This window comes from Urocitellus parryii, chromosome 4, assembly GCF_045843805.1.
Source record: "Urocitellus parryii isolate mUroPar1 chromosome 4, mUroPar1.hap1, whole genome shotgun sequence".
Taxonomy (NCBI): Eukaryota; Metazoa; Chordata; class Mammalia; order Rodentia; family Sciuridae; genus Urocitellus; species Urocitellus parryii.
In genome coordinates this window covers 104567170-104593002 of record NC_135534.1, presented here as the reverse complement: position 1 = coordinate 104593002, position 25833 = coordinate 104567170, and the positions used below count along the sequence as shown (strand labels likewise).

General features: G+C 48.5%; 1 protein-coding gene across 1 annotated transcript in view; it reads right to left on the bottom strand.

The window, feature by feature from the left end:
- The window catches only part of Cep164 (centrosomal protein 164), a 64796-nt gene that overhangs the window by 4232 nt on the left and 34731 nt on the right, over window positions 1–25833 (bottom strand). Inside the window, exons 8-28 of the mRNA XM_026396335.2 lie at window positions 23654–24037; window positions 22612–22692; window positions 20506–20589; window positions 17019–17104; window positions 15948–16115; window positions 14938–15084; window positions 10568–10777; window positions 7897–8028; window positions 7596–7812; window positions 6552–6629; window positions 6184–6315; window positions 5755–5877; window positions 4542–4685; window positions 4083–4166; window positions 3883–3951; window positions 3427–3602; window positions 2953–3079; window positions 2596–2660; window positions 1947–2154; window positions 742–849; window positions 16–154 (exon numbers count right to left, since the gene is read on the bottom strand). Coding sequence (XP_026252120.2) covers window positions 16–154; window positions 742–849; window positions 1947–2154; window positions 2596–2660; window positions 2953–3079; window positions 3427–3602; window positions 3883–3951; window positions 4083–4166; window positions 4542–4685; window positions 5755–5877; window positions 6184–6315; window positions 6552–6629; window positions 7596–7812; window positions 7897–8028; window positions 10568–10777; window positions 14938–15084; window positions 15948–16115; window positions 17019–17104; window positions 20506–20589; window positions 22612–22692; window positions 23654–24037 — 2962 coding nt within the window. The remainder of the gene's footprint in view (window positions 1–15; window positions 155–741; window positions 850–1946; window positions 2155–2595; window positions 2661–2952; window positions 3080–3426; window positions 3603–3882; window positions 3952–4082; window positions 4167–4541; window positions 4686–5754; window positions 5878–6183; window positions 6316–6551; window positions 6630–7595; window positions 7813–7896; window positions 8029–10567; window positions 10778–14937; window positions 15085–15947; window positions 16116–17018; window positions 17105–20505; window positions 20590–22611; window positions 22693–23653; window positions 24038–25833) is intronic.

Sequence of the window (25833 nt, the reverse complement as noted above, 5' to 3'; positions counted from 1 at the left end):
CTCTCTCCTGCTCACCTCCCTGCTGCCGCCATGGCTCACTGTGAAGCAGGGGAAAGGATTCTGAGCTTTCACTGCTTGTGTCTTCCGTGTCACTGAGATCAAAGGTCACTGCCTTCTTGGTGGGGGTTCCTCTCAAAGTGTCTTCATCTGAGGCCTGATGGGTAGAACCAGCCATTAGTACTGCCCCTCCAACGTGATGAGTATGGACTGAGTCCGGGGAGTCTGCTCTTCTGGGACCCAAAGCTCCAAGGCCCCTGGGAGAGGCACATTATTAGGCCCCTTGGGCAAGTGGGTAGGAGGAAGGCTAAGAAAACCCAGCTGCCTAAGACACAGGTAACAGATGCCACGCCCTCCCCAGCACTGTCTCCACAGTCTCCTTGAGCTTCCCTGCTGCCACACCTCTATCTGAGGCATGAGGGGATACACACCAGGGCGGGTGGGGGGTAGGGACACCTGCGATGCATGTGCACCCTCACACTGCAGTCACAACATAGCAGGGAAGGGCAGAAGTTAGTCCCCTTTCCCTGCACCTTCCCAAGAAGCTCCAGGGTAACTTGGGAACACTCAGCAGACATCCCACCCCTGAGATGTGTTCAACTCACTGCCATTTTCACCAACCACAAGCCTGAAACCAGCATCCCATACTGAGCCCTAGAGGCCCAGTACCCTTAATCCAGAACCAAAGAACCCAGCCCTGTCCTGGGAACTGAAAAGGGAAGTTATGTGGCCACAGGATGACACCTCTTCCCGAAGAGAGGACTCCAGCTGATTCAGCTTCTCTTCTTTCTTCTTCAGCAGACCGTGGCCTTTCCTCATGGCTGACTTCATTTCATCCAGGTACCTGGTCTCCTGCAGAGGGGAGAAAGGAGAGAGAAATGATGCTCATACACATGCTGGAGTCCCAGCTCTACCATCTGCTGACAGAGTGGTCTGGAACATAGCTCTCGTGTGGCTGCTCATTTGAAAATATGAAATGCTATTTTTCAGTGGATTGTGAGAATTAAATGATAAAGGATGGTACATGCTCAACATGATGCCCACACCGAGGAGATTCTTAAGTGGTTCCTGCTATTACCATCACTGCTCCAACTATCATCATGATCATCATCATCATCATCACCACCACTGCTGACATTGAGAGGGGTTACATAACAGAGCCTTAGGGTAGCCTTCAGATAGATAACCCTGGGAAGCCTGCCCTCTGTTTGTACCAGACCATCTGCTGAGCCAAGCCAGGCACAGGGGCCACAGGGCCTGAGCTCCATAAGGAGTTCTAGCACCATCAGAATTCTAGGAACCGAGGTGTCCAAGAGGGCAGGGCAGAGCCCATGATGCAGGTACGTTCAACCAGTACAAAGATCTATGATACCAACTGCTAACAATGAAATCTCTGCCTATTCATTGCAAATTAGACCATCAGAGAAGCAGACCAGAAAAGTAACTCATCTTATGCTTAGTGTGTCCAAAAGACTTTCATTTCTAAATGAAGTCATTAGTATGACAGAATGGAAATGCTTACCACTGAATTTGAAAATTTTTAAACCCCAGTCATACTCTTCATCTAGACAATGGGAATAATAAGATAGCTGTATGTATCCTTTATTTGAATGCTTGAGTCCAGAAGTATTTCAGATTTGCGGAGTTTTTCAGATTTTAGGACATTTGTGTGACTACACTGGTTCAACAGACTTTCTAATGAGGACTTTTCAACCTGTACTATCTTGCCTACTATATGGTTAACGTGAGGATCAAACACTTTACTATTAGAGAAAGTGCTGTTTGCACACGATGTATACATGAAAATGTAAGTAATCACAGGGCCCATGTGGCCTTTCTCATGGAGTCCCCAGAACTATCAACTGAAGAGAGCCCAAAGGCAAGGGTCCCACTGGCCCCCCCAGGCCTGCACCACATAGAATTGGCAGGTTCCCCTCCAGGCTTCTGACCTCCTCCAGGTTCTTGCGCATATTTTGTAGAGCCTCAGTGCCTGGAGGGTCATCAGCCACCTCCTGGACTCTGGCCAGCTTGTGGCACCAATGCTGCTGGGCAGCTTTCAGGGCTGTCTGCCGCCTCCGCATGGAGCGTGTCTGCCGCATCAGGAACTCCTTGGCATTGCGGAGGGCTATCCCCTCGGCGGAGAGGTAATGGCGGATACTTTGGGAGGACCAGCAGGGCAGAGGAAATGGAGAGAAGTTAAAGGCAAGACTTTAATAACCCTGCTCAGGACACACAGCCACTCCCCAAGCAAATGCCCACCCTGAGCACACAGGAACTGCTGGGCTGGGGCTGGGCACTACGCAGGGACACCGGTTTTAAGCACCTATAGCATACGGCACATGGGACTAACAGTCTCCCCACCCCGATTCTGAAAGGAATTGTGCCTGGCCCCAGATGTCAGACAGTCTGATCCTCAACCAGAGGTCAGCAGATGCCTGTTGAAGGTTACAGGGCCAGTTTCTTGGCTTGGTAAAGAGGATCTTCCATCTCTAGGCCTCTCCTACTAGCGGTCACTGTCACTTCAGTTCTGGGATACAGCCCTCACTCATCCCTCTGTGATACCCTCACCTTGAAATAAGACAGGCAGTGGGAACTTACCCTTCCAAGGACAAGTTAGTCTCCTTGCCCTGGGACAGAGAAGAGGACACATCTTGGGTCTGGTTCTATGGACACACGGCAGAAAAAAACCTGGTGAGTGCAGCAAAAGCAGACACCCTGCATGGTCAAGACACCCCGAAGCCCCTCCTAGTGGCCTAGACAAGGAAATGGCTCTGCCAGTTGCCAGGTACTCTTCACTTTTAGGTACCATTTGGTGAAGATGGTGGGAAGCTGGGGATAAGAAAAGGAAACCGGGTTCTGTCTGCAGTACAGCCAGGCTCCCCTCTTGATCCCCCCCACCACTGATGCCCTGAACCCACCCCCAATTATCCCCCCCAGGCCCCAACCCCAGCTCACTGTCCCAAGGGATTTCCTCAGGTCCTCAATGTGGAGATCTGGCTCAAAATGTGGGGAAGCATTACGTTCCTCCACTGCCAGCTCTTTCAAGATGTCCTGCTTCCTCTGAGCTTCAGCCTCCAGGCTGCTGTGGTGGGGAAGGGAAGTGGGAAATAGGGGTGTGAGGCAGGGTCACTGGGTGAAGGAGGCCACACTGTCAGGACCACATCCAGGTTCTCACTGCCACCGAGGTCCCTGGGGTGGGGCTGAGGCATGAACAGGGGAGGCAGGGATGCCCTGCTTTTCATAGCCTCAATATAGCCTCCCTAAAAAATGCAGCAGCAACTCCACACCCTTCTGCCTTGCTTCTGAGTTGGGTCCTCCACCTCTCCCTGTTAACTGGGCCATGATGAGACGGGGCTCAAGAGCAGCAGAGGTCCAAGGGCAGGTGGGAGGAAGGTGAAAGGGTGACTAGGTGCCGAAAGCCCACAACACCTGACACGCTTCTGCAGCTTCTGACTCTGCATCTGCAGCAGATCCACTTGGGACTCCAGCTCTATCTTGCGGGCCTGCAGCTCTTCAAGAACCCTTTGGAGCTGTCGCTTGGACTCCACCAAGTGGGTATGCTCCTTCTTCACCTCCTCCAGGTGCTGATGGTTGACTGTGACTTCCTGAGTGTGGGAAGGAAAGACAGAAGCACCCAGAGACACAGTAAGAAGAAGTCAGGACAGGGAAGCCAGAAAAGAATGAGACAGGGAATGGAAGCCAGAGCCACTGAAGCCATTGTGTCTGGGTCAGGGGATCTGCAGGCTCCCGGGCCTCCCACCACAGTCCACAGAGTGGCACTTTTTGTGGAATATTGTGGAATATTGGCCAACCTAGTTTGGAACCCCTGGGTGCTGGGCAGAGTAGGTGAACAGAAACCTTGGGGAACAAGTGAGGCAGACAAACCTCTCTCTCCAGAGCCACCTGCCTCTGCACATCAAGCAGCTGCTGCTTCTCCTTCTGCAAGGTTTCTTCCTAAAAGGGAAGAGATGGGCCTGTGGGCTGACTGCTGACCCCAGGCCAGAGGGGCAGGGGCCTGCCCTATCCTGGAGGAGTGGACTCTGGTCAAGTACACCTCACATCTCTTCTCCACCCAACTCTCTCACCTGGATGTTCAGCTGAGCCAATCTGGCCTTGATATCTTTTGTTCTGCTTTCAAGTTCCATCTCCAAATCTTGGAGTTTCCTTTCCTGCCCAGAGTGTAGTGAAGAGAAAAATGTCAGCATAGAAAGAGGGTAAGGTATTAGCTTGACCTCTGAGCTGGGCTCAGGCTTACTTCCTCTTAATTCCCTCGCAGTTTACTGTGCATGTACTACACCTTGCTGATTCCCAGACTGGGGTGCAGGGGGCAACCCCAAAGGCTTATAGGGACTGACTTCCCTGTCTAATCCTGGGTCATGTACCTGGTCAAAGAAACAAAGATGCCCCTAAGCTTAGAGGGCCAGGGAGAGACCTCCTCTCCTGAAGCTGCAGAGCTCCATCCTGTTGCAGCCACAATGTCAGCCCCCAAGACTTCCCTGCCCTGCACAGAGGTGTCCTAGTGGGGCTCACCCCCCAGGCTTCACCTGCTCTCGGTGACGACGCCGCAGGTCCTCCAGCTGCTGGTCCTGCTCCTGCCTCAGGGTCTCTAATTCTCGCTCGTGGGTTCTACGCAGGCGCTCCAGCTCTCCAGTCAGGTACCCCAGGAGGTCAGCCCGCTGCTTCCTCTCCTATAAAGAGGTGGGGCCACCAGTAGGAACCTGCAGGGGCTTCCCATACCCCCAAAATCAGACTCCCTCACCCCTGCAGTCTTGGGTCAGTAAGAGCTCCCCATGGCCAACTCCTAGGGGAGCATCAGGATGCCTACTTTGCCCTGCAGCTGAAGCAGATGCTGCCAGGCATCAGGAAGGAGCCCCCTGTCAGCCCGCTTCACCCACTCGTGTATGGTGTCCAGCTCTCCCTCACGGGGAAAGAGGCCACCGATCAACTATCACTAGTCTTCAGCAAGGTGAGAACTGGCCTGGGATGTAGCTCAATTTCATCACAGTGCTGCTGTTTTTGCAGAAGATCTGGGATATGGGTTCCAGTTACTAGAACAGGAGCCATAGGGATCCAGCTGTGGGTTAAAGTCACCACCCCCACACCCATGCATTACTCACCCCTAAGGTAAGCAAGCCAAGCCAAACCAGGTTAAGTGAACTTTCCCACCCGAAGGTCAAAGAGGAAGGAGGGCAGATAACATATAATACTGTTTGATTCTTCCCAGTCTACTTATTGATGTCCTGAAATTTCATTAACCTTGGTGCCTGCTGTTGCAGTGACTAAAACTGAAGGATTTGGAGTCACTGGAATCCTTGCTCCTCTACTTATTAGCTGAGTTTAATCTTGGGAAAGTGACTTGAACGCTTCATATCTCAGTATCCTTGACTTTAAAATGGAGGACATACCTCCCAAGGCTGTTGTGAGGACTAAAGTGGGTTAAGATACATCAAGAGCTTAGAGCAGGGCCTGGTATGTAGTACATCTCAAGACCTGTTAGCTACTATACCATTTAATTTAAAAAGGAACAGCTATCTAACAGGAAGTACCCCCCATTAGGGAAGGTTTCTAATACTTCATTAAAAACCAAATGACTTCACTGTTGGAAGGTGCCAAGGAGGAAGGCCTTCCACAATGCCTGACCATAGTTTGTCCCCTCTCATGCCCTGAAGCCAGCTAGGAAGGACCCCTAGCTATATGTGTGTGACAGAGTATGTGTGCACAGGTGCACGCGCGCAACAGGCGGTGTGGTCGAGCTACCTCAGCTTCATACCGCTCTCTGGCCTCTGCCATCACTTGCCGATGCTCCTCCTTCATCTTGTCCATCTTCCTTTCATGGTCCCTTTCTATCTCCTGGCGCTTTTCTCGCATGAGGCTGCTGAGCTGCAGGGGACAAAACAGGGAGGCAGCACACAGAGTTGAGGGTGGACAGCACCCAGGGCCCTACACATGCCTCCCAACATCCTCTACCCACACACAAGGCACCAAGGCACACAGACAGCCACACCCCAACACCATCTCCCCACAGGTGTACAGGGTCCTGGGGATGGAGGAGGACCTGGCCTTAAGGAAACGTAGTCACAGAAATAGAACTAGAAGCGCCATCCCCGCTGAGCATTCACAGCAAAATGGAAGACATTAGGGTCCACATGATGGAACAGACCATAGGGAGTCGGGGAGCAGTAGTACCTCTTGCTCATACTCCACCACCTGGTGAGCCTTCTGGTGAGCTCTCTGCTCTGCCCACCCAAGACTCTCCTGCAGCTGGGCCTCTTCTTTCTGATGAGCTTCCTCTATCTTCTTCTGGAGGCCAGAGACCACCTGAGGAGTCACCCACACACACAGCGAAGTGTGACCCTCAGGGAGGCAGTTAGAGCTACCATGTAGGGTCTCACTCCCAGGGCCCCAGCATGCATCTCAAGGGCCTAGAGGTGGAGGGAGGCTTGCTCCCCAGTGGCCAGAGATGGGGTTGAGCTTTGCTGCTGCCCAACATGAAGCAGGGTCCTAGGATGTCCAGGCTCTGCCCTCGTGGGCCAGTCTGGGCCAGCCACACTCACCTCCCGGTGCTTGGCCTCCAGTGAGGAACAAAGTTGCTCCAGTTCAGCACTGTGCGACTTCTCTAGCCCTGCCATCGCCTGGGGAGCAGCAAAGAGCCATGAGGGAAGCAGGGCAAGGACCCTGGCCAGGACCATGGGACGGGTGCAGCCAGGAAGACCACCCTACTCCCACAAGATGAGGAGCCAAGGAGTATAACGTTCCTCTGAATTAACTCATCCCCAAAGTCTGCAAGTAGCAAATGGACAGAAACCTAGAGGTGAGAGTAGAGGGGCACTACAGTAGGCTTCAGCTCAGGCTCCTGTCCTGCCTCTGGGCCAGGCCATAGATACACAGATGCTGTAAATAAGATCCAAACCAGGGAGGGCTGGAGGGTTGGTACACTCTCTTGAGCATCTGCGTTACAATGACAGCCCCCCAGTCTTTGCTTCAGTTTTCTGTGTCTAACAACTAAAGTTCACTCCTTACAAAAGAAAATTTCTAAGTGGACTGGCCATTCATGAGTGTCTAATCTGGCAACAGAACATGGAGCTAGAGAGAAAGGGAGTGGGGACAAAGGTACCAGCCTCCCATTCTAAGACAGGAGAGAAACTCAGGGAGAAGAGGCCATTTGTAGCTGCCCCTCAGGAACAGGGACAGGGTGCCCTGGTCTCAAGGCCTCTGTTCTGGCTGAAGTTCTTTCAGTTGTGAAACCATCCCAAACCTATAGGACATTTCCCTTCGTGCTTCTGATGACTCCCTGCTACTAATAAGACCCAGCTGCAGTTGCTGGGCCAAGATGACCCTGGAGGGGCCTCTGGATACTACTGAATCCTCCACTCAGCTGAGGAGATCAGGGCTGCATCTGCCCTGAGCCCAGTCAGGTCCACAAAGAGTAAAAAGCCAGTCAATTACTACGTCCCAAACCTGTCTGTGCAGGCCACCTGCCTGCCTGGCTCCCCACCCTGTACACCGACCCAGAGCATGCCCTTTCTTTTTCTCTGCACTCAGTCCCTCTCCAGGCAGCAAAGACATGTAGGGAGGAGACCCTCGCTGCACTTGCTCACTTCTCTCCTCTCCGCTTCTAGCTGCTCCTTCAGCTGCTGCAGAGCCACCTCCTTCTCAGCCTTAAGGGTGGCCTCAGCTCTCTTCTCTGAAGCCTCCAGCTCTTCCTTGAGTTGGTCCAATGTCCACTTGCTTTTCTGTTCCAAACTGGCCATCTCAGCTTTCTGTAGGGACTCTAATTCTTCTCTCCGCCTTTTCAGGGAAGCCTCTTGCTCAGCTCTGGGAAAAGAGAATGGGATGGGGGTGGGCCTACATGTTCCAGGTCACTGCAACAGGGCAGGGCAACTCCCAGCGTGCTCTCACCTGATTTGTTCCTCATCTGCTTCTGTGCTGGATTGGACCCAGGCTCTGAGCTGGGACAGCCTCTGGCCTTCCTCCTCTCTCATCCGAGCCTCTTCCTCCTCAGTGGCCTTCTGCAGCTGCTCCTTCAGGGAACTGAGAAGGAAGAAAAGGCAGGTTCAGGGGAGGGACCACACAAGTCTTTTCTGGTCCTTTCACAACCCCTGTTTCTTGACCTCCAAGGGCCTCTCAGGCTGTCTGTGAAACAATGTCAATCTTAAACACAAAGTCTCCTCTGGGAGGCTGCCTCCCTGAAATGCCCTTTACCACAAGAAGTGGACTGCAGGCTCCCTCTGCCTAGATTCACCTCAGCAGGGCATTCACTCAAGGAAGGTTACAGCCACCTAGCCTGACTCTGGATCCACATTCTGCCACTCCCCACCCTACAGACACTGTTCTTGGCACATCAGATGTGTCACCATCTCTAAGCCACACTGTACTCTTCCTTGTCTCTTGATTTTGCTCATGCTGGTTCCTCTGCCTAGAATTCTGTTGTTTTCTGTCAAGCCCAAATTTACTGCTCAACACCAGTCAGCTCTCTGGGAAATCTTCCCAATTCCCTCCAAGTTTACTGATTTGCCTTTTCCATACACATTAAATGGTGAACCTTTCTTATCCCATGCTACTCTGCATCATGTTATCATATTGCATCCTAAGTAATCTGTTTTCCTTGTAGTCTGGGACCTTCTTCAGAATAAGAATCTTCTCTTAAAATCTGTTGTATCTTGTTCAAATAAGTAACTGATTCTAATTTGTTTTTTTTTTTTTTATTTCAAGCATAAACACTCCTATTGTGTCTAAAATATGATTTTTTTTAAATACTGTTAAATTATTTGCATGTGTTTTGGGAATAATAAATAGGGTATTATTAAAAGTGGAAAAAAAAATCTGTTGTATCTTGGGCTGGGGTTGTAGCTCATTGATAGAGCGCTTGCCTAGCATGTGTGAAGCACCACATAAAAATTAATGAAGGTATTGTGTCCATCTATAATAATAACGTATCTCAAACACTGAACATAGTAACTGACATAAAGTAGGTTTTCAATAAATGTGTGTTGGACTTGGACAGTCTCATCCAGCCCCAACTATAAGCAATATTTGATTAGCCATGAAAGATGTCTCATCTACATACCAATGACAGTCACCACTGCAGACATAAGCTGCTTACACAAATTGCATCCTTTTTGTGTACCCCCTCTTACGGTCCCACACAAGGGGATGTGTGCTATACACTCAGGGAGTTCAAGGCTATAACCAATGTGATGTGGAAGACAATTCTTTGAAAAGCAAACTCCAAAGTCAAAAAATATTTAAGATTGTTTCCTACCATCAACACCACCACTCTCTTCCATTATGAGAAGAAATTTGAGTTAAGTAAAAATCCTCCTTGCTAGATTCTCCAAAAACCCTTTCTTTTTTTTTTTCCATGGCTCAAATATCCACAGAACTACAAAGAATGTTAGCGCTGGCAGTAACATTAGAGGTTAAATCCTATCTCTTTATTTTACAGCTGAGGAAACTAAGGTCAGCCTGTCTGTCTTCCTGACTGCCTTATCATTCAATTGTTGGTTAAAGGACTCAGCTGTGGCTTCTAGAAATTTCTATCCAGAAACTTCCAGAAGTTTTCCAGCAAAATGGAGGATGCCCCACCTCCACAGAAAGGCTCTGGTGTAAACATAAACAGCTTTCTAAGGACCAACTATTTTAAAGAGAGCCAGACAAAGCTCTACCCACAAAGAAATCACTTAATCAAATCACTTACTCAAGAATGTCCAAATTAGTATTAATTTCCAACTGAAAATAAAAGCAAGTACTGCCATTTATGGAGTAACTGCTGTTCCAGGCCCTGATCAAATATTTCTGGCATGCTAGTGTTCACCAAAAGCTGAAAGTGCTCTAGGGTCTTGACCTTCTGGGGTCGAAGGGCAGGAGATGGAAAGCACAGCCAAGCCCATGGTAGCCAGTAAAAGGGGAACAGCCTTGTAGGCTGGCAGAGAGACACCCAAGGATCTTTTCTAAGGTGTTCCATCTTAAGGTAAGCTGAGTCATGCCCTGGTTGGGTGACCCCGGCCCCAATTTTCAGTGGCCTTGGAAAAAGAGGATGCTATGAGTTGGTCTGTTCTTTGGGATGCTCCCCAGACAGGGCCCCAAGAAGGGTGGTAAAAGGGCAAGCCCTGGGTCAGCAGATCCTATGTTGAGCTAATGAAAGAGTTTGCAATGATCTTCCTGGTACAGAAATGGGGTTTTGTTTTATTTTCTCCAAAAAAAATAAGCATAAATGTTTTATAAGTTCCTTGCTATGTATGATACAAAAATAGTAATTCTCTACCACACTTTTAGATATCTTAACATTACTTTGTAGCACTTTCCCACCCTCAGACTGACAGGCTGCTCATTACCTTCTTGATATTCATTTGGCCTTTTTTCCTTACTAACAGAATCCTGATTTTATTCTAGTACATAAATAGACTGACTCCCTTGTAACTAGGGGTTAACCAATGAGATAGCAGCAAAAGTTACTAGGTGACTGGTAAAAGTTACTAGTTTCTAGGAACAGCCTCGGTGGGACTGTGGGCCTCCCAGTGGTGTCAGAAATGGGAGGCAGGTGTCCCTCCCTTCAGGGGAGAAGTGGGACCTGAGGGTTTTCTCCTTCTGCAGGTGAAGCTGGACAATCTCCTCCTCCTCCTCTTGCCACAGCTTCTTCCGAAGCTGCTGCATCTTCTTTTGCTGCAATTCCAGCAGTAACCTCTGATCTTCTTTGAGTTCTTGGGCCACTGCCTCTTCCATGGCCTTTAGTGCAGCCTCAGAAAGCTCTTTTGGGAGAGCCAGAGGCTCTGCATATCTCCTGTAAGAGGAAAACAGGGTATCACTACAGGGTGTGTATCTACCCACCTTTTGGCATTAGATCCATAGGTAACAGAACATCACATACACAACCCAAGATCTGGAGTCATATACCCACACAGTCACACAAGGGACTATTCTGTAGAACAAGCCCCACTGTGGTCAAACAAGTCCAAAGGTCTAGGGAAAAAGGCAGCCCACAGTCAGTATACCTGGAAGATTGTGGCCTAAGGTCAAAACGTGTGCCTCAAGAGCTGACAACATCAGGGAGAGAGTGAAGCTCTGTTCCTAGTGGATTCTCTCCCAGAAGGTCTTTAGGCCCTATTCCTTGTCTCCACCAGGGCTCTGCCTACTACCTGAGTCTCATGCCAGAAATTTGGAAACAGTCCCTAGAGACCGTTGTCTACTTCCCAAACTGAACAGAGATCAATGTAAATGAGCCCATGGGAAAAGTAGCAGCCCTGAAACCTACGACAGACAGTCCATTGAGGTCCAGGAATAGGAAACTTTCCTCCATCACCACCAAGGGAATCAGGCAGCAAACATTTCTCTGAGCCAAAATGGAGCAAGAGTGTAAGAGAGATACCATTTTCCATATTTCCCTATAGTAACATGTTTTCATCTGCTTAGAATTAAGTTCTGTATTTTGAAATGAGTGAAAAAAATTCAGAGCTAACCCAGATGCATTGGTGGGTGGCACGTATGGTGAGGAATAATGGTATTGGTTTACAATATGTCTATAGAGTTAGTGAGGAGGGTTGTTTTGCTTTATTTTCCAGTTCTTCAAGGAAATAGCCAAAATGAAACTGTGAGAACATTCTAAACAGGGAAAGCACAAGCAGAATAAAGTATGTCTCCCCCAGAGTGACTTTCTTTCTTTTTTTTTTTAATTGTAGATGGACCCAATATCTTTATTTATTTGTTTATTTGTTTATTTATTTTTATGTGGTGCTGAGGATCGAACCCAGTGTCTCACACGTTTGAGGCAAGTGCTCTACCACTGACTGAGCTATAGCCCCAGTCCTTGGAGTGATTTTCTTAAGGGCCAGTTTACTTTTGTACTCCCAGGTCTCCATGTCTGACAATAGAACCTGGTTGTAGCACACAGCCACCACTCTTCTTGCTTGGTGCTCAAGCTGACGTAATGGCTCAGTCAACCTCAGCAGGAACACATGAATAAGACCAAATCAAAGAGGAATGGGCAAGAATCAAATGGGGGAGTCAGTTCACCCAGCTGAGGACCCCACACCCACTCTCCCCCAAGAGAGCTTAGCAGCAAAGCAAATGGAAGGCAAGGGTGGGAACAGCTCAGACAGTAAAAAAAAAAAAAAAAAATAGAACTTAGGAACCCCACTACAGCCCAAGAATAAAGAGAGAGGGGAACAAAACAGGCTACAGACATCCTGAAAAACCATGAAACCCATCTCTCCACCCTTTCTTAAAATCAGAACTTGGACCAGGAACAGTCTTGAGCCAAGCCTTCAAATCTTTTTGTCCTCCCAATTCCTTTTTTCTCCCTTCTTCCAAATTCTGACTCCCTCTCAGTCCCTGACACAGCCCGACTGATGCAGATGTAAGCGTCATGGCTGCCACCTCCTCTGAGGATGCTGCCCTCCAAAAGAGCCTCCCCCCGCAGCTCTCCGCCTCATCAACCCTCCAACTCATTTCCAACCTTGGCTGAAAACATCTTTTTTCCCTGAGATGGTACCTTTTAATGTCTGTCTCCCCTGTGGGCTACGTAGATATGTGCAGCCCAAGGGACAGATGCTGTGGGAAGATGGGGCATCAGACCACGTGGCAGCACGTGTCCAGGCTACACACACCAGTGAGCCCGCTTGCACACCTGCCACACAGGCAAATGGGGCTGTTTTTCAGTGGGTTCCTTTTTTTTTTTTCTTTTTTTTACAAAGCTCTTGACATATCATATTTCATACATTAGATTCAAGTGGATTATGAACTCCCATTTTTACCCCAAATACAGATTGCAGAATCACATCGGTTACATATCAGTGGGTTTCTTCTCCCTCCCTCGTTTTAAAGTCCTGATATTCTAAACACCTTGCTTAGGTCCAAGGCAAAGAACAATGCCTGAAAGATCTAGAAGACAATTGGGAAGTTGAAGATGCCAAAGAGGAGGCAGGTCTGATTTCTAGGCCAACCCCTCAGGTATGAGCCACATGAGACCCAGTTTCCAACAGAAAGAGGCCAATGAAAGGCTCGGTGGGAGCTAATCATTTCATGCTGGCCACCAGCTAGCTAGGAGATAGGTGACAGAAAGCAAGGCAGGAAGGCAGGGAGGGAGAAGAGGATGGAGGGAGGGAGAACTGACGTCCCAGGATCGTTCTGAAATGATTATAAAACCACTAAAGCTCAGACTGAAAGCAAGGAGATCTAGTTTCCTGTCACATTTAGACCAGTGGCTTTTTTTGTTTGTTTATTGGCTTTTTGAGATGAGATCTTGCTATGCTGTCCAGGCTGGGCTTGAACTCACAATCTTGCTTCAGCTTCCTGAATAGCTAGGATTATACCCAGTGGTTTTGATTCACTTACTATCTCTGCAAATCTTTGTGAAATGTGCTAACATGACAAAAAGGAGGATATCCGCTTCCCAGACCCAGTCCCTTGGCCACAAGCCTGCCCTTCCACCCTTGCTAGCCTGTCCTGTTCCTAACTCTTCTGATTCAGATGTCAGGCACAGTGCTACTCCCAATACCTTGAAAACCAATCGATTCCTAACACATCTGTGAAGATTAATAACAAGGAAGTTGTGGGGTCTGAAGAGACTCAGGAAAGGAACAGAGGCCTTTCCTGTGAGCTGGTGTGACCTGAGCCTGCAGGGTCAAGGACAGTATCTAGAGACCCCAGCAGGGGCAGTGTCACTGGGATGGAGAAGAAACACAAGTTAGGGCATCAACCAGACAAGGTGTCCAGGGAGGAGCTTCCCTCCAAAGGTCCTGGGAAGATGCCTCTCTGACCTCTGCCCGGATCTTCCTCATTCTGAACCACACTTGGCTTCTGTCCTTCATAGAAAGCACCCTGATCTGCCTGTCCACAGCCACCAAGGAGACAGGAAAGCCATGTGATTCCTCAGGTCACAGCTTTCATTGTAGGACCTGTCACCAACTGAAAAATGTGACTACCCCTACTCTACACAACCTCTACAACATTATAGGGATGACATGAGATTATGGGCTCAGGTGCCCTGCCAGCTCTCAGTGACACTCCTGTGAGTCATCAGGATAGGAACCTGGCTCTGCTCAATAGTCAGACCTGAGTTCTTTGTACCTCTCAATCACAGAGGAGAAATAACATAAATTCTAGTGCCTTTCTATACATAAGAGGCACAGGGGCTGCAGACCAAAAGTCAGAAGTCTAGGATCTAGCTCTAGACTAGTGATGGGACCTTAGATAAATTCCTTCACCTCTCTGAGCTTTCATTTCCTTAACTGAATAGGAGATGAGAGGGACAGGTGAGGATGGGAGAGAAAAGCTAAGTGGCTTCTAAATTTTTTAACTACTTGGTATAAAAACAGGTGAATTGCAAAAGCATGATGACCTTTACACTCAGGCACACAAAATATTTTCTATATACTGTATAATTCCATTTATATGAAAGTAGAAAATGGGAAAAACTGAATCTATAGGATGGAAGCCACAACTGTAGCTTTTGAGGGTAGATTTGAGGGTGGAAACTTTCTCCGGGGATGGAAATATTCTATGACAATCTGAGTGGCTATTATGTGTTGCACACACATGAAAACAATCACTGACCTGTACAATTCAGATTTGTGTACTTCGTTATACATAAATATCATAATAAGATATTTTTAAAAGAAAAACAGTCCTTGGGAGAGAAGGAAATATAATCTACCAGTTTCTGCTAATGAGCCAAAGATATACCCTTGCCCATCCCCATACCCTGGGTCCTGGCCAGGAGCCCCCAGGACCTAAGCTAACCCCAGGCAAGAATCAGTGATAGTGATGGCTGCCTAGGGCTCTCAAGGCTGCACACAGCACCAAGGACACTTCCAATATCCTCCTATATTCACTCCATGGGCTGAAGCCAGAGCATCTCCTCCCATCACCCAAGAGAGGGAATGGGCATTCGAGCAATCCATACACAGCAGAGGACAGACACAAACACAAAAAACTGGCCCTTACACTTCTAGAGAGACTGTCGAGGTGGGGCTGACCACCACCTTTTCCTCAGGGTCCTCAGTCTTTTCTTGCCCAGGGCATGGCTCCTCAGCCTGGGAATGCTGCTCCTTGCCCCTCTCATGGACCACAGGTGGGCTCGGGGGCTGCTCCCTTGATAGGAAGAAGGAAGTAACTGTGTTAAACCAGGAGGAAGGCAAGAGGTTCAATCTTCACCCCTTTTAGGTGAATAGGGACAAGAGGGACAAGCCCAGTAGTTTCCCTACCTCGGGTCTCTCCAACCTCCCTTTCCCCTCTGGGTCTCTTGCTGAAGCATTTGCATTGAAGGCCAGATACTCCCGTTTCACATGACAAACAGGATAGTTAAACACCCAAGGAGAAGCTCTGCACACAGCAAGTAGTCAATGGATGTTGCTGATTAAACATGGCTGCTGCTCAGGTCCCCTGGTGGCTCATTCCAAACAAATGAAATCTAAGACCAGCATATTTTTCTGGGGAATGGGGGAATCTGCTTCTTCCCAGTTTGCCAGGAGGACAGAGGCACTAGCACTAGCAAATGTACACCAGGCTCAGGATCAGGCTGAGACCTGCATCCCCTCTCCCTGGGCCTAGCACACAATAGAGCTCCAGTTGGGTGGCTAGAGTTAGGCTGACTCCTGGCAGGGGCAGGGGTGCTGTTGGGGAGGGGACTAGGAGACAGGGCTACCCTGGCAAGAATGGAGCAGCCAGGGCAACAGCAGAGTCTCTGCCTCAGTCCTTGGCAGGGAGGCAAGTAAACAGAAGCGGCACCTCCTTATTCTAGAGTTCTTAAGCTCTCCTAATCAGCCTGGACACTCCAATGTGTTACAGAAAAGAACTAGGAAGTAACAGATTCCCCATTCCCCAGGTGCTGCTGCTGCTGCTGCTGCTGCTGCTGCTGCAAACCCACCCCAGGCTCACCCTGCCCCATCTCTCTCAGCCCCAGCACACATACAAAGTGATCACCACCACCCAGGGTGCTTCTTTCTCATCCTTACCTCAGGACGGACACCAGTGTTGTGGGGCTGGCTCCAGAGTCCTTTCTAGGCTCCTCCACTTCCTCCCACTCAGATTGTCCCTTGGGAATCTGTGGAAGCCCTCCTTCAGTGGCCTGGTTGTAAAGGGGACTCTGGAGCTGCTCCCCATGCAGAAGTGGAGGAGATAACCTGGTGAGGCCAGCCAGAGCAGCAGTCAGGCCCCTCCACTTGGAGAGCAGGAAAAGAATTTGGGAGTGCAGTGGGGGTCCCTTGTGCTAGATCCCAGCCCCTGCCCCCATATTCACAGAGAGCTACAGGGCCAAGCAGCTGGATGTGCAGCAAGGAGAAACCCTCTCCTGAGCTATCCTTTCACCTAAACTACATAGGGCTTCCCAGTGCCCTGGGCTGCATTGTTTGGTCCAGGTGTGACAGCTGGACACACTCGCATATGTGTCATTCCCACAGTTTACCATCACTGGGCCCAGGAAGAACGGAGTGGAAAATGGGGAGAAAAAGAGACACTAGGCTCTGAATCTATAGGTTCCAGTGGTCAGATTACAGAAAATGAATGAAACTGTGGCACTATGTAAGAATGCTGAGAGCTTGCCAAGGTCCCAGAAGAGGATGACCACACCCCATCCCCTTCAGAGTAGCAGCCTAAGAGGCTAAGAGCCCCAGTAAGATACACACTAGGTGTATCCACACACACAGAGCCAGCTGCAGATATCTCTGATGTGGCAGGGCTCTGGCTCAGAGATGTGAGCTGTAGTACTAACCCTGTAACATGACTCCCCCAGACCTCCAACAGGCTGCTTCAACCCTAGCCCAAGACCAGGCACACATCATAATCAGCCCAATCCAGTGTGGAGCACAGAGCCTGGCTCCACCACAGTGCTCTGTGCAGAGTAGCACTTCACGGATCTACATGAGGCCGCATCATAGGTTCATTCACACACACACCTTGCCTGGCCATCTAGCCAGTGCACATCTGCCTTCAGGCAGGGCATACCAGCTAGGATTCTGCCAAAGTCCACACCATCCTGAAGTCATGCCATGCCTCAGTCCCTGAGAGCAGCCCCCCATATACTATACCTCTCGGAGCCTTTGGATTGTTTGCTCTGCTGTTCATCTTGGCTGCACTGGCTGGTATCTGAGTCGTCTCTTCCTAACCTCTGGGCCTGTAGTAAAAAAGCAGTGGAAAGTGTGTTATTAGTGGGGTATGCATTGCAGGGGTCTCCCCCTCCTGCTAACTCCCACACATAACAGAAAGCACTGAGAGGTGGCTCTCTGGAGGATTGGAAGCAGAAGGCCTGTCTACTGTCCAGTAAAGCTTCCTGGCTTTGGCTAAGTCCTAGACTTATAGCTGGAAGAGGAAGCAGACAAGCCCAGTATGGCAGAGTCAGAAGCCAAGGGTAGAAAAAGACCACACAAGAAAGAAAACCCTGCCTCCTATGGCTGGAAGCCTACACCACCAACAGAGGTATCCACAAACAGCCCACAACCACCAAAGCTCAAGGTAGCAGCACCAGTGATACACAAGGATGCTGAAATTAAGTGGGCAAAAATAAGGGCAGCAGGCAAGCTCATTAGAAAGGAAGACTCCTGGAGAACAGGGATCTCGGTAGAATAAGAGCAGGTTTACCCCAGACCAAAAGGGCATCATCATCATACTAGAAGAAAGGAGGCATTAACATTCCTTCCACAGTTCCCTTCCAGCTTGCCCAAGGACATGGATCAGGAGATAAAGATGCTCCTTTTCCAGTCAGGGATTATATCAACCATTCAGAAATAACCCCTAAAATTTATTTTAAAGTTTGGGTGTCTGGACAAATTTAGCAAGCTAGTTAGAGACAGACAGACAGATAGACACTATTCCTGACAATTTAAAATATTTCCCACAGGTGGACAGTGGTGTAGTCAGCCTGGGTCTATCCTTTGTTCTAGCCCTTCCTTGTTTCCTGCCTGGGGAGCCCACTTCTTCCATTGTAAAATGGGATAGTAAACCACAGCTCCCAGGGCTTCTGGTGTGGATTAAATGAGATCATGTACATAATGCCCAACTCCTGGCCCAAAGAAGGCATGCCATAAATGCTAGCTCCTCTTCCCACACACCTCTCCCCCAGCCAAACGCAAAAAAAAAAAAAAAAAAGAAAAGAAAAGAAAAGGCTTTGCCAGTGCCAGTCCCCATTCTGGGATTTACAGTCCTTCTGTCACCCCAACAGGAGCCCCGTCTGTTCTGGGACACAGGGGTCAACAGGAGAGGTGGGGCAGGAGACAGCTCACTCCGTCTTCCCCAGTGGGGTCCCCAGCCCTGTGCCCAGTACCCCCAACACCTCTCTACTGGCAGCCTGAGCCCCAGCGGCTGTGGCTGACTCTACCATCTGGATAAGCGAGAAAGAAAAGGACTTGAACTACAACCCAGCTCCCCCAAATTACATTAAAAATAGCAATGCAGCCTGTGAATACCTCTCAGTGCCTGGAGCAGAAGGGCTCCCTGCCAGGGCTGCCACTCCTCATTGCATCAGCCTGGGCAGAGCCTGCAGATAACGACAGGAGCAGGCAGCCTCCCCACCCCACCTCTTCTCCTTCCAGTGTTCAAAATACATGTGTTCCCCTGCAAACCACACCATGCTCATGGAAAACTTCCCTCTCTCACTTTTTCAAGAAAACAAAAATCACAAAAGCCAACCCCATTTAACACACTAAAATATACAGGACAAGTAACAGAGTGAGGTGATCATAATAAAATTTGGAGGGTTGAACCCTGCCTCAGAAAGGACTCTGGGGCTATAAGTCTAGTGTCAGAAGGGAAAAGGCAGGCAGACTGCAGGGCTAGCTGTCAAGCGAGTCTTCGCCGCTAGCCCCTGCTTGTTCCATCTTCTACATTTCTGCAAGAAACTGAACTAGTTAAACTGCCAGAGAAATAGGGATACCTCGGGGGAAAACCTAGGCGAGGGGCCTTTTGAGTAGAGTTTTACTTGCTCCCTAAACATTTTTGCCACAGAGAAAGAAACGAAGGAACCCAATGAGGTAACCAGCCATGCCAACTTTCTTCAGAAAGGGGACTGCTTGAGATACTGTGTCCCCATCCTTAACTCAGCTCCAAGGTTTTGTTTTCTGTCTGTCCCACAAAGGGGCTGCTGTTCCTTTCTTCAGCTCCATCTCCTTCTTTGACCCCTCCATGTCTTGAAGATGGGGGAGAACTAGAGATTGAGCCCTACTAAAGGCTCTAGTTGGTCAGCCAAGCTCAGTGCCCATCATTGCCCACACCCTACCAGGCTGGTCATGAGGTATAAATTCGGACTTCCTCTGCCAGGGCTGGCTGCACTCCACCGAGTGTCCCCTGAGAACCAAATTCAAGCCAAATCTGACTGCTGCTTTATATCAGTAGCATGACCCCAAAAGGGCTGCCATCTTCATTAAGTCTTAGGTTAGGACTCACAAAAAATTAACTTTTTTAAAGCTCTCAAAGAATTCTGATATTGGCCAGGTTTTGAAGCCAGAACCATAGAACCTAGCACACCCTACTGACTTGGTAGCTCTCCTGCTTACCTACTGCCAAAAAGGCCCCACAATTCCCCTACTCCAAACCCTTCCTGACTAATCCCACCTGCCTCTATTTGTGCCTTCACATCCCTCTAGAACTATAAATGGGGTAACAAAGCCTAGCAGGGAGGTGGCTAGGCAGTAGCCCAGGAAGGCATCAGTCAGAATACGAAGGGCTCAAACGCAATCAGCCTAAAAACTAATCGGTCTCCAACATATTTCACTAAGGGCTCCCAGGCCAGGTTCCTATTAAACATCTTGTTTGTTTCACCCAACAAATCTCCATCTCACTCAAACCAAATGCTCCCTGAAACTTGCAGAGACCATCTGCCAGAATCCCTCTTCTAGACAACCCACCAAGGAGGAAAATAAATAAATAAATAAAACTGATCTTGACTTAAGCTGCTTAAGGACAGATCTGGGTTTCACTCATCTTTGTACCCTACTTGGGTCAGGTGTTATGGCCCGGCACAGAGAATACCTCTGGCAGGGAAGACATAAACAACCACAAAACAAGAGGCTCTAAAGAGAGCAAAGAGGAAATAATCCATCCCAATTGGAGAAGGTGGCCTCAGAGATGGGCCTCCAAGACAAAGAAAGAGCTTGCTGGGGCAAAAGCGGACACAGAAGGGCCAGCAGAGCCACAGTGGAGGTGGAGGGTATGCTTCAGGAAGGACAAGTGGCAGACCCAGCTGGTAGGCGGTGCGTGGGCTAGAGATATGGATGGGCCAGGATAGGAAATGCTTTGAAATCCACAATCTCCACAGGGCTTTGCACATGAGCAGGTGGTCAACCCTCAGTTACTGAATGAACAGATAAATGAGTAATACATGGGGGAAGCGGGTATGCTTTAATTCCTAGCAACTACAGAGCAAGAATGGTCATAAGTCCCATCAAAGGCACAGTTAGGGCCATGCCTTAAGGAAAGGGAAAGAGCCTCCAGAGACATATGCTAGGATGGGAAGGAGACAGCTCTTAAGTTATTTCAAAAAGTGATCACCAGAGAGAACTAGACCCACCCACAGAGACTTACCTCCCAACAGGCTCCATCCAGAACTGGGGAAATTACATCAATACCCAGCAGGCGCTCTGAGATCCGGCTGCGAAAACCAAAGTCCTACAGACAGTGGAGGTGATCATGCCAGTCAGCACTCATTGGGGCCCCTCCTCTACCCCAATTCTAACCTAATGCCAACCTTTCAGAAAAGGCTGCTATGTGCCAGGCACTGTGCTAAAATTTTGACATCTAATTTAATCTTTAAAATAAAAATGTGACTAGACAGAAAGATATATGATAAAGCGCATATGGTAAAATGTTCACTGCAGATGTATGTGGGTATTCACTGTAAATTCTTTAATTCTTCCATATATATATATTTTTAAATTTGTTTGGAAGATTGAACCTAGTGGCATTTAACCACTGAGCCACATCCCCAGCCCTTTTTAAAATATTTTATTTAATGACAGGGTCTTTCTGAGTTGCTTAGGGCCTTGCCAAGTTGCGGAGACTATGAACTCGCAATCCTCCTGCCTCAGCCTCCCGAGCCACTGGGATTACAGGCATGTGCCACCATGCCCAGCTTAAATTTTTTCCTAAAATTATGGACAAAAAAACAAACCCTATGAGACCAAAACTCTGTCCTCATTTCACAGATGCAAAGGCAGGTTGGGAAGCATACTTAATTTGCCCAAGGTCACATGACTGATAAGCAAGAAGGTTGGGGTCAGATGATCCTGGGGACTAACTCCAAAACCCAAGGTCTTTCCATGATACATGGTCCAAAGCATGTCTGTCATTTGCCAGCTGTCTCTCCCTCTCCAGTGTTCAACGAGGGCACCACAAATGCCAGAAACCTGTGACTAGCTTATAAATGAGGCTTGATAAACTCCTTCCAATTCATGTCTTCCCCCTTCCCAAACAGGCACCCCTCTAGACAATGGGGATTAATTAGTGGTGCCTTCTCCATAGGCTTCTCTTTGGGACAGACAGCAGGTACCCACATCAGGGCCAGCTCCTCACTGCCCTTTGGCTGCCACAGGGCCTTACCCGAACCCCTGAGCCTATGATCCCTGCTGGGCTAAGTGAAGGATTGCTACCCAACAGCATGCTAATGGGGACAGTTCTGTCATCAGCCCTGATAAATGGCGGGATGCCCAGACATGGTCTGGTCCTGCTGTCTATGCTTCCTCCCTCCACTGCCATAAAGAAAAATGCTGATGGGCACATGTTGCCAACACAGTGCCTGCTTTGGAAGGGACAGACCCCTTGGTTCATGAGTTTGGTGACATGGCTATTCTTCATGGACAGTTTTTGCCAACAGTGACTTTTTGTTTCACTTCCTGGCTTGTGGGGTTCATCTTTTTTGGTGATATTTTCCTTTCAGTTTGAATTCTATGCCACATAATGCAGCTGCCATCTGCCTCTTAAGCCCAGAGCTAAGTGCACAGCCTCCTAATTCCTCTGCAGCCCCCCCCCGCCCCGTATCATCACTGTCCATCCCTGACTCTTTCCCACTAATCCCCTCCCTTTGATCTGCCTCCTCCAAACAGATGGAGGTGGTGTGTAGAGGTAGTGTGTGGCCAAAAAGCACCCCCACTGCTCCCATTAGATTCAACCTGGCACACAGAACAGAGACTCAGCGGGCTGAGTGGACGGTCTAGGACAAAGGAACCATGGATTCTGGCATTCCAGGACAAAGCCCTAACTTCAAAAATGAAACCACAGGAGCCCTCCTGGCCAGAGCCTAGGACTGGTCTTTGCCACAGCTCCATGAGCCCAGAAACACAATACACCAGTCTAACCTCCTGGATTCCTATAAAATGCCTATTAGAGCCTGGAGGCAACTCACACAATCTTGTAGACAAGCCACACACAGTAAGAATAATAACAGCTAACACTTATTTAATGTTATGTAAACATGATTTACATTCTCTACCTTACTTTCTTCTCACAGGAAACCTATATTGTAGGTAGAATAGTCTTAGTTACAGATTGAGAAATGGGAGCTAACAAGACCCAAATCTGAGTCCCAACTTCCCCTACATATTAGCATGCGGTGCTGGGCAAATTACTTACCCCTGTGGACATGAAAATCCATACTCTTACCCACCACACTACTACCCCTCATCACAAACTCACCAGGCCAAAGAAGGACTTGGGGTCAGAAGCCACGGAATCAGAGAGGTTTGGTTCTTTCACATGCTCACTAATCTTCGACTCCTGAGGAGACAGACCCATAGAAAACCCCCCCAAAAGCACTGAGAGTCAGGGTCACTATCCAGGGAATTCTGGTCAGGCCATAGTGCCAACAATGGACTCAGCCCAAACCAACATCTACCTCTTCTTGAAACCTGAGGGACCCTGCCATTCTCTCCAGACACACACATCAGCCTCCTTGCAATCCAGATGGGCATGGACAAGCATGCCCTGCACTGGATCAAGGATTCACATGTAGAAACAGAGTCAAGTATAGTGGAAACAGAAAGTTGGCAGTACAGAAATTTGATGCTATCCTATAAAACAGGATTGGAGTATCTTTTCAAGGAGGTAGACAAACGCTCTTTAAATGGATTCCTTTATCAACTACCAGGAGGAAGGATTGGAAAACCTAAAACGCCAAAAGCTTGCCCCACTTGAACCTACTTTTAGCCACTGGCCTAGTTTGCAAAACCAATCACTTCTATGTTTTTGGATTGGTTCAGAAAGAGCCAATGAGAAAGGTCTTCTTATAATCCAATATATATATATGTTGGGGCAGAACACTTCCACTGATGGAACCTTTGCCTTCCCTACACACACACACACACACACACACACACACTCCCCACCCCACAAAGGAACTCTTAATGCAGCAAACCAAGACTAGAAGCAGGAGGCAGGGAAGGGAAAGAGTAAACAAGAGAAAAGAAGAACATGAATATACCAAGAGGGTGCCAATGGAAAAGCACATTTCTGCTCTGGATTTCCAATGCCACCAAATTTGCAGTTTCATTCAGGATTTTACTGCCTGCTGGGTCTGGGCATATTTGTCACAATTAAGGGTTCTGGCTGATGTTGACAGCCCAGAGCAGGGCCTGCAAATGAAGCTCCTGACTCAGAAATAAAGATGTGGGGATAGGAAGCTGCACAGAGCTAGAGAGAACAGCGAGGACTGCAGTCAGCAACTGCCTACGGGACTTACTTCACTGGCATCTGATCTGTTTTCTTTTGGGAAAGAAGTCTCTTTCTTTGGCTCATTTGTTGCCTCTTCCTTCCTGGAATCCTCTCCTGCATCAACTGGGTCCTCCAGTGGCTCCTTTTCAGAGGACTTGGCAGGCTCATCACCTCCATGGTCCACCCCAGGTGTCATCAGATTTGTGGAAGCCCCAGGATCACTCTTCTTATTCTCTTCTTTTTCTGGAAACCAAGGACTCGCCCCTCTTTCCTGTGGCTCTTTGCCACCAGAAATGCTCAGACTGCTATCTCCACCTTGGCTGAAGAGTTTGCCAGGAGTAGGGGGGCCAGCAGCATCTGAATCAAGAGAAACATCCTTCTTCTCCTCTGGATGACTTGTTCTTGGAGACTCCTAGAGAGCACAGACCATGTCAAAAAGAAAGACATAAGAAATATGGAAAAGGAGTTGAGAGATGTGCTACAAGATGGAGATGGTATTCCTTGACTTTTACAAGCCAGAGCTTGAGTTCTGATCCCAGTGGCCATCCAACACCTAAACAACTTGGGTTTTTTTTGGGGGGGAGAGGGCAGGGGAGCAGAGGTGGTACTGGGGATTGAACTCAGGGGCACTCGAACACTGAGCCACATCCCCAGCCCTATTTTGTATTTTATCTAGAGACAGGGTTTCACTCAGTTGCTTAGGGCCTTGCTAAGTTGCTGAAGCTGGCTTTGAACTTGTGATCCTCCTGCCTCTATCTCTCAAGCTGCTGGGATTACAGGCATGCACCACTATGCCTGGCCTAAACAACTTTTTAAAACATAGATTCCTGGCACCATACCCAGTCTACTGAAACAGAATTTCTATGGTGATTTGGACACACTCAACTGGGCCCCGTCTACTGATGAGCCTGGAAATAACTTATGTGGACTATACAAGTCTATCATCATCTATCATGTTCTCACTCCACCCCCGTTATCCAAATCTTAAGACTGCAGACTTAGAAGCCAAGATTCATTTAAGATAATAATGGACAATCATGTGAGAAAAAGGGAACAAAGTCCAGAATTTCTATTCTTCATTTTTCACAGGCAACAGGGGGAAAAATATATATATATATATATATATATATATATATATATATATATATATGAAGGGGGCCTGCCCTCTCCAAAGCCTCCCCTATAAAAGCTGATCATCGGCAACCTGCAGACAGCATCCTCCATCCAGGGTTGTCAAATTTGGTCCCCACAGGAGCAGATGCCAAAATGGGATTAGATGTGCAAGAGATTTATTAGGGGAAATGTTTATGAAAGATAAAGGAGAAGGGGAGGGCTTTCAGAACATGACGCAGACAGGGAAGGAAGCACAGCATGGTTCTGAGAAAGTCAGCCAGCCCAGAGAGAGTTCCCATGCAGGCTGCCATTTAGAAGTCCCACATTAGATAGAAAGGTCCCTGCGCTGAGACTCGTGTTACAACCCATCAGCTTGGGGAAGTACAGGTCAGCATGAATCAGGGTGGGTGGAAGAGGCTGCATCTGGAAGCTGGCAATCTATTAAGCTCCCCTTGACAGAGTCTCTGGAAAGGAGAACAGCACACCTCAACAGCAGCCATACCCTGTTTTCTCACCACAAACCTCACTTTAAAGACTAGTGAAAACCTATGGCTGCTACAACTTAAATTCTTTAGGTTTGACCAAAATAGAAACAAACAAACAAACAAAAAAAAAACCCTACCTTGGAAATACAGCCAATGACCTTCCTGGGCTCATGCTGAGAAGCTTTCCTCCCAGAATACATCTGGGCTAATACTTGGGCTGCCTGGCTAAACAACTCCTGAGCAGGGAGTTTTAAGACTCCCTTATCCTGAAGATTCAAACAAAAAGCATGACAACCAGTGCTTGGATCTGGATGTTTTCCAGTAATAAATCTGTCTCTCTCCACCCCGGTTAGCCAAATCTTACGACTGCAGGCTTAGAAGCCAAGATTCATTTAAAACAATAATAAACAATCATGTGAAATAAAAGGAGCAAAGTCCACAGTTTCTATTTGGGACCTGGGATGTCCCTGCAAAGGCCCATTGGTGGAGGCTTGGTGCCCAGGGTAAACGACTGGAATGTGGTAGAACCTTTAGGTGGTGGGGCATAGTGGGAAGTCTGTAGGCTTTGGGGAGTATACCCTGATCCCTTCCTCTCTTTATTGTCTGGCTC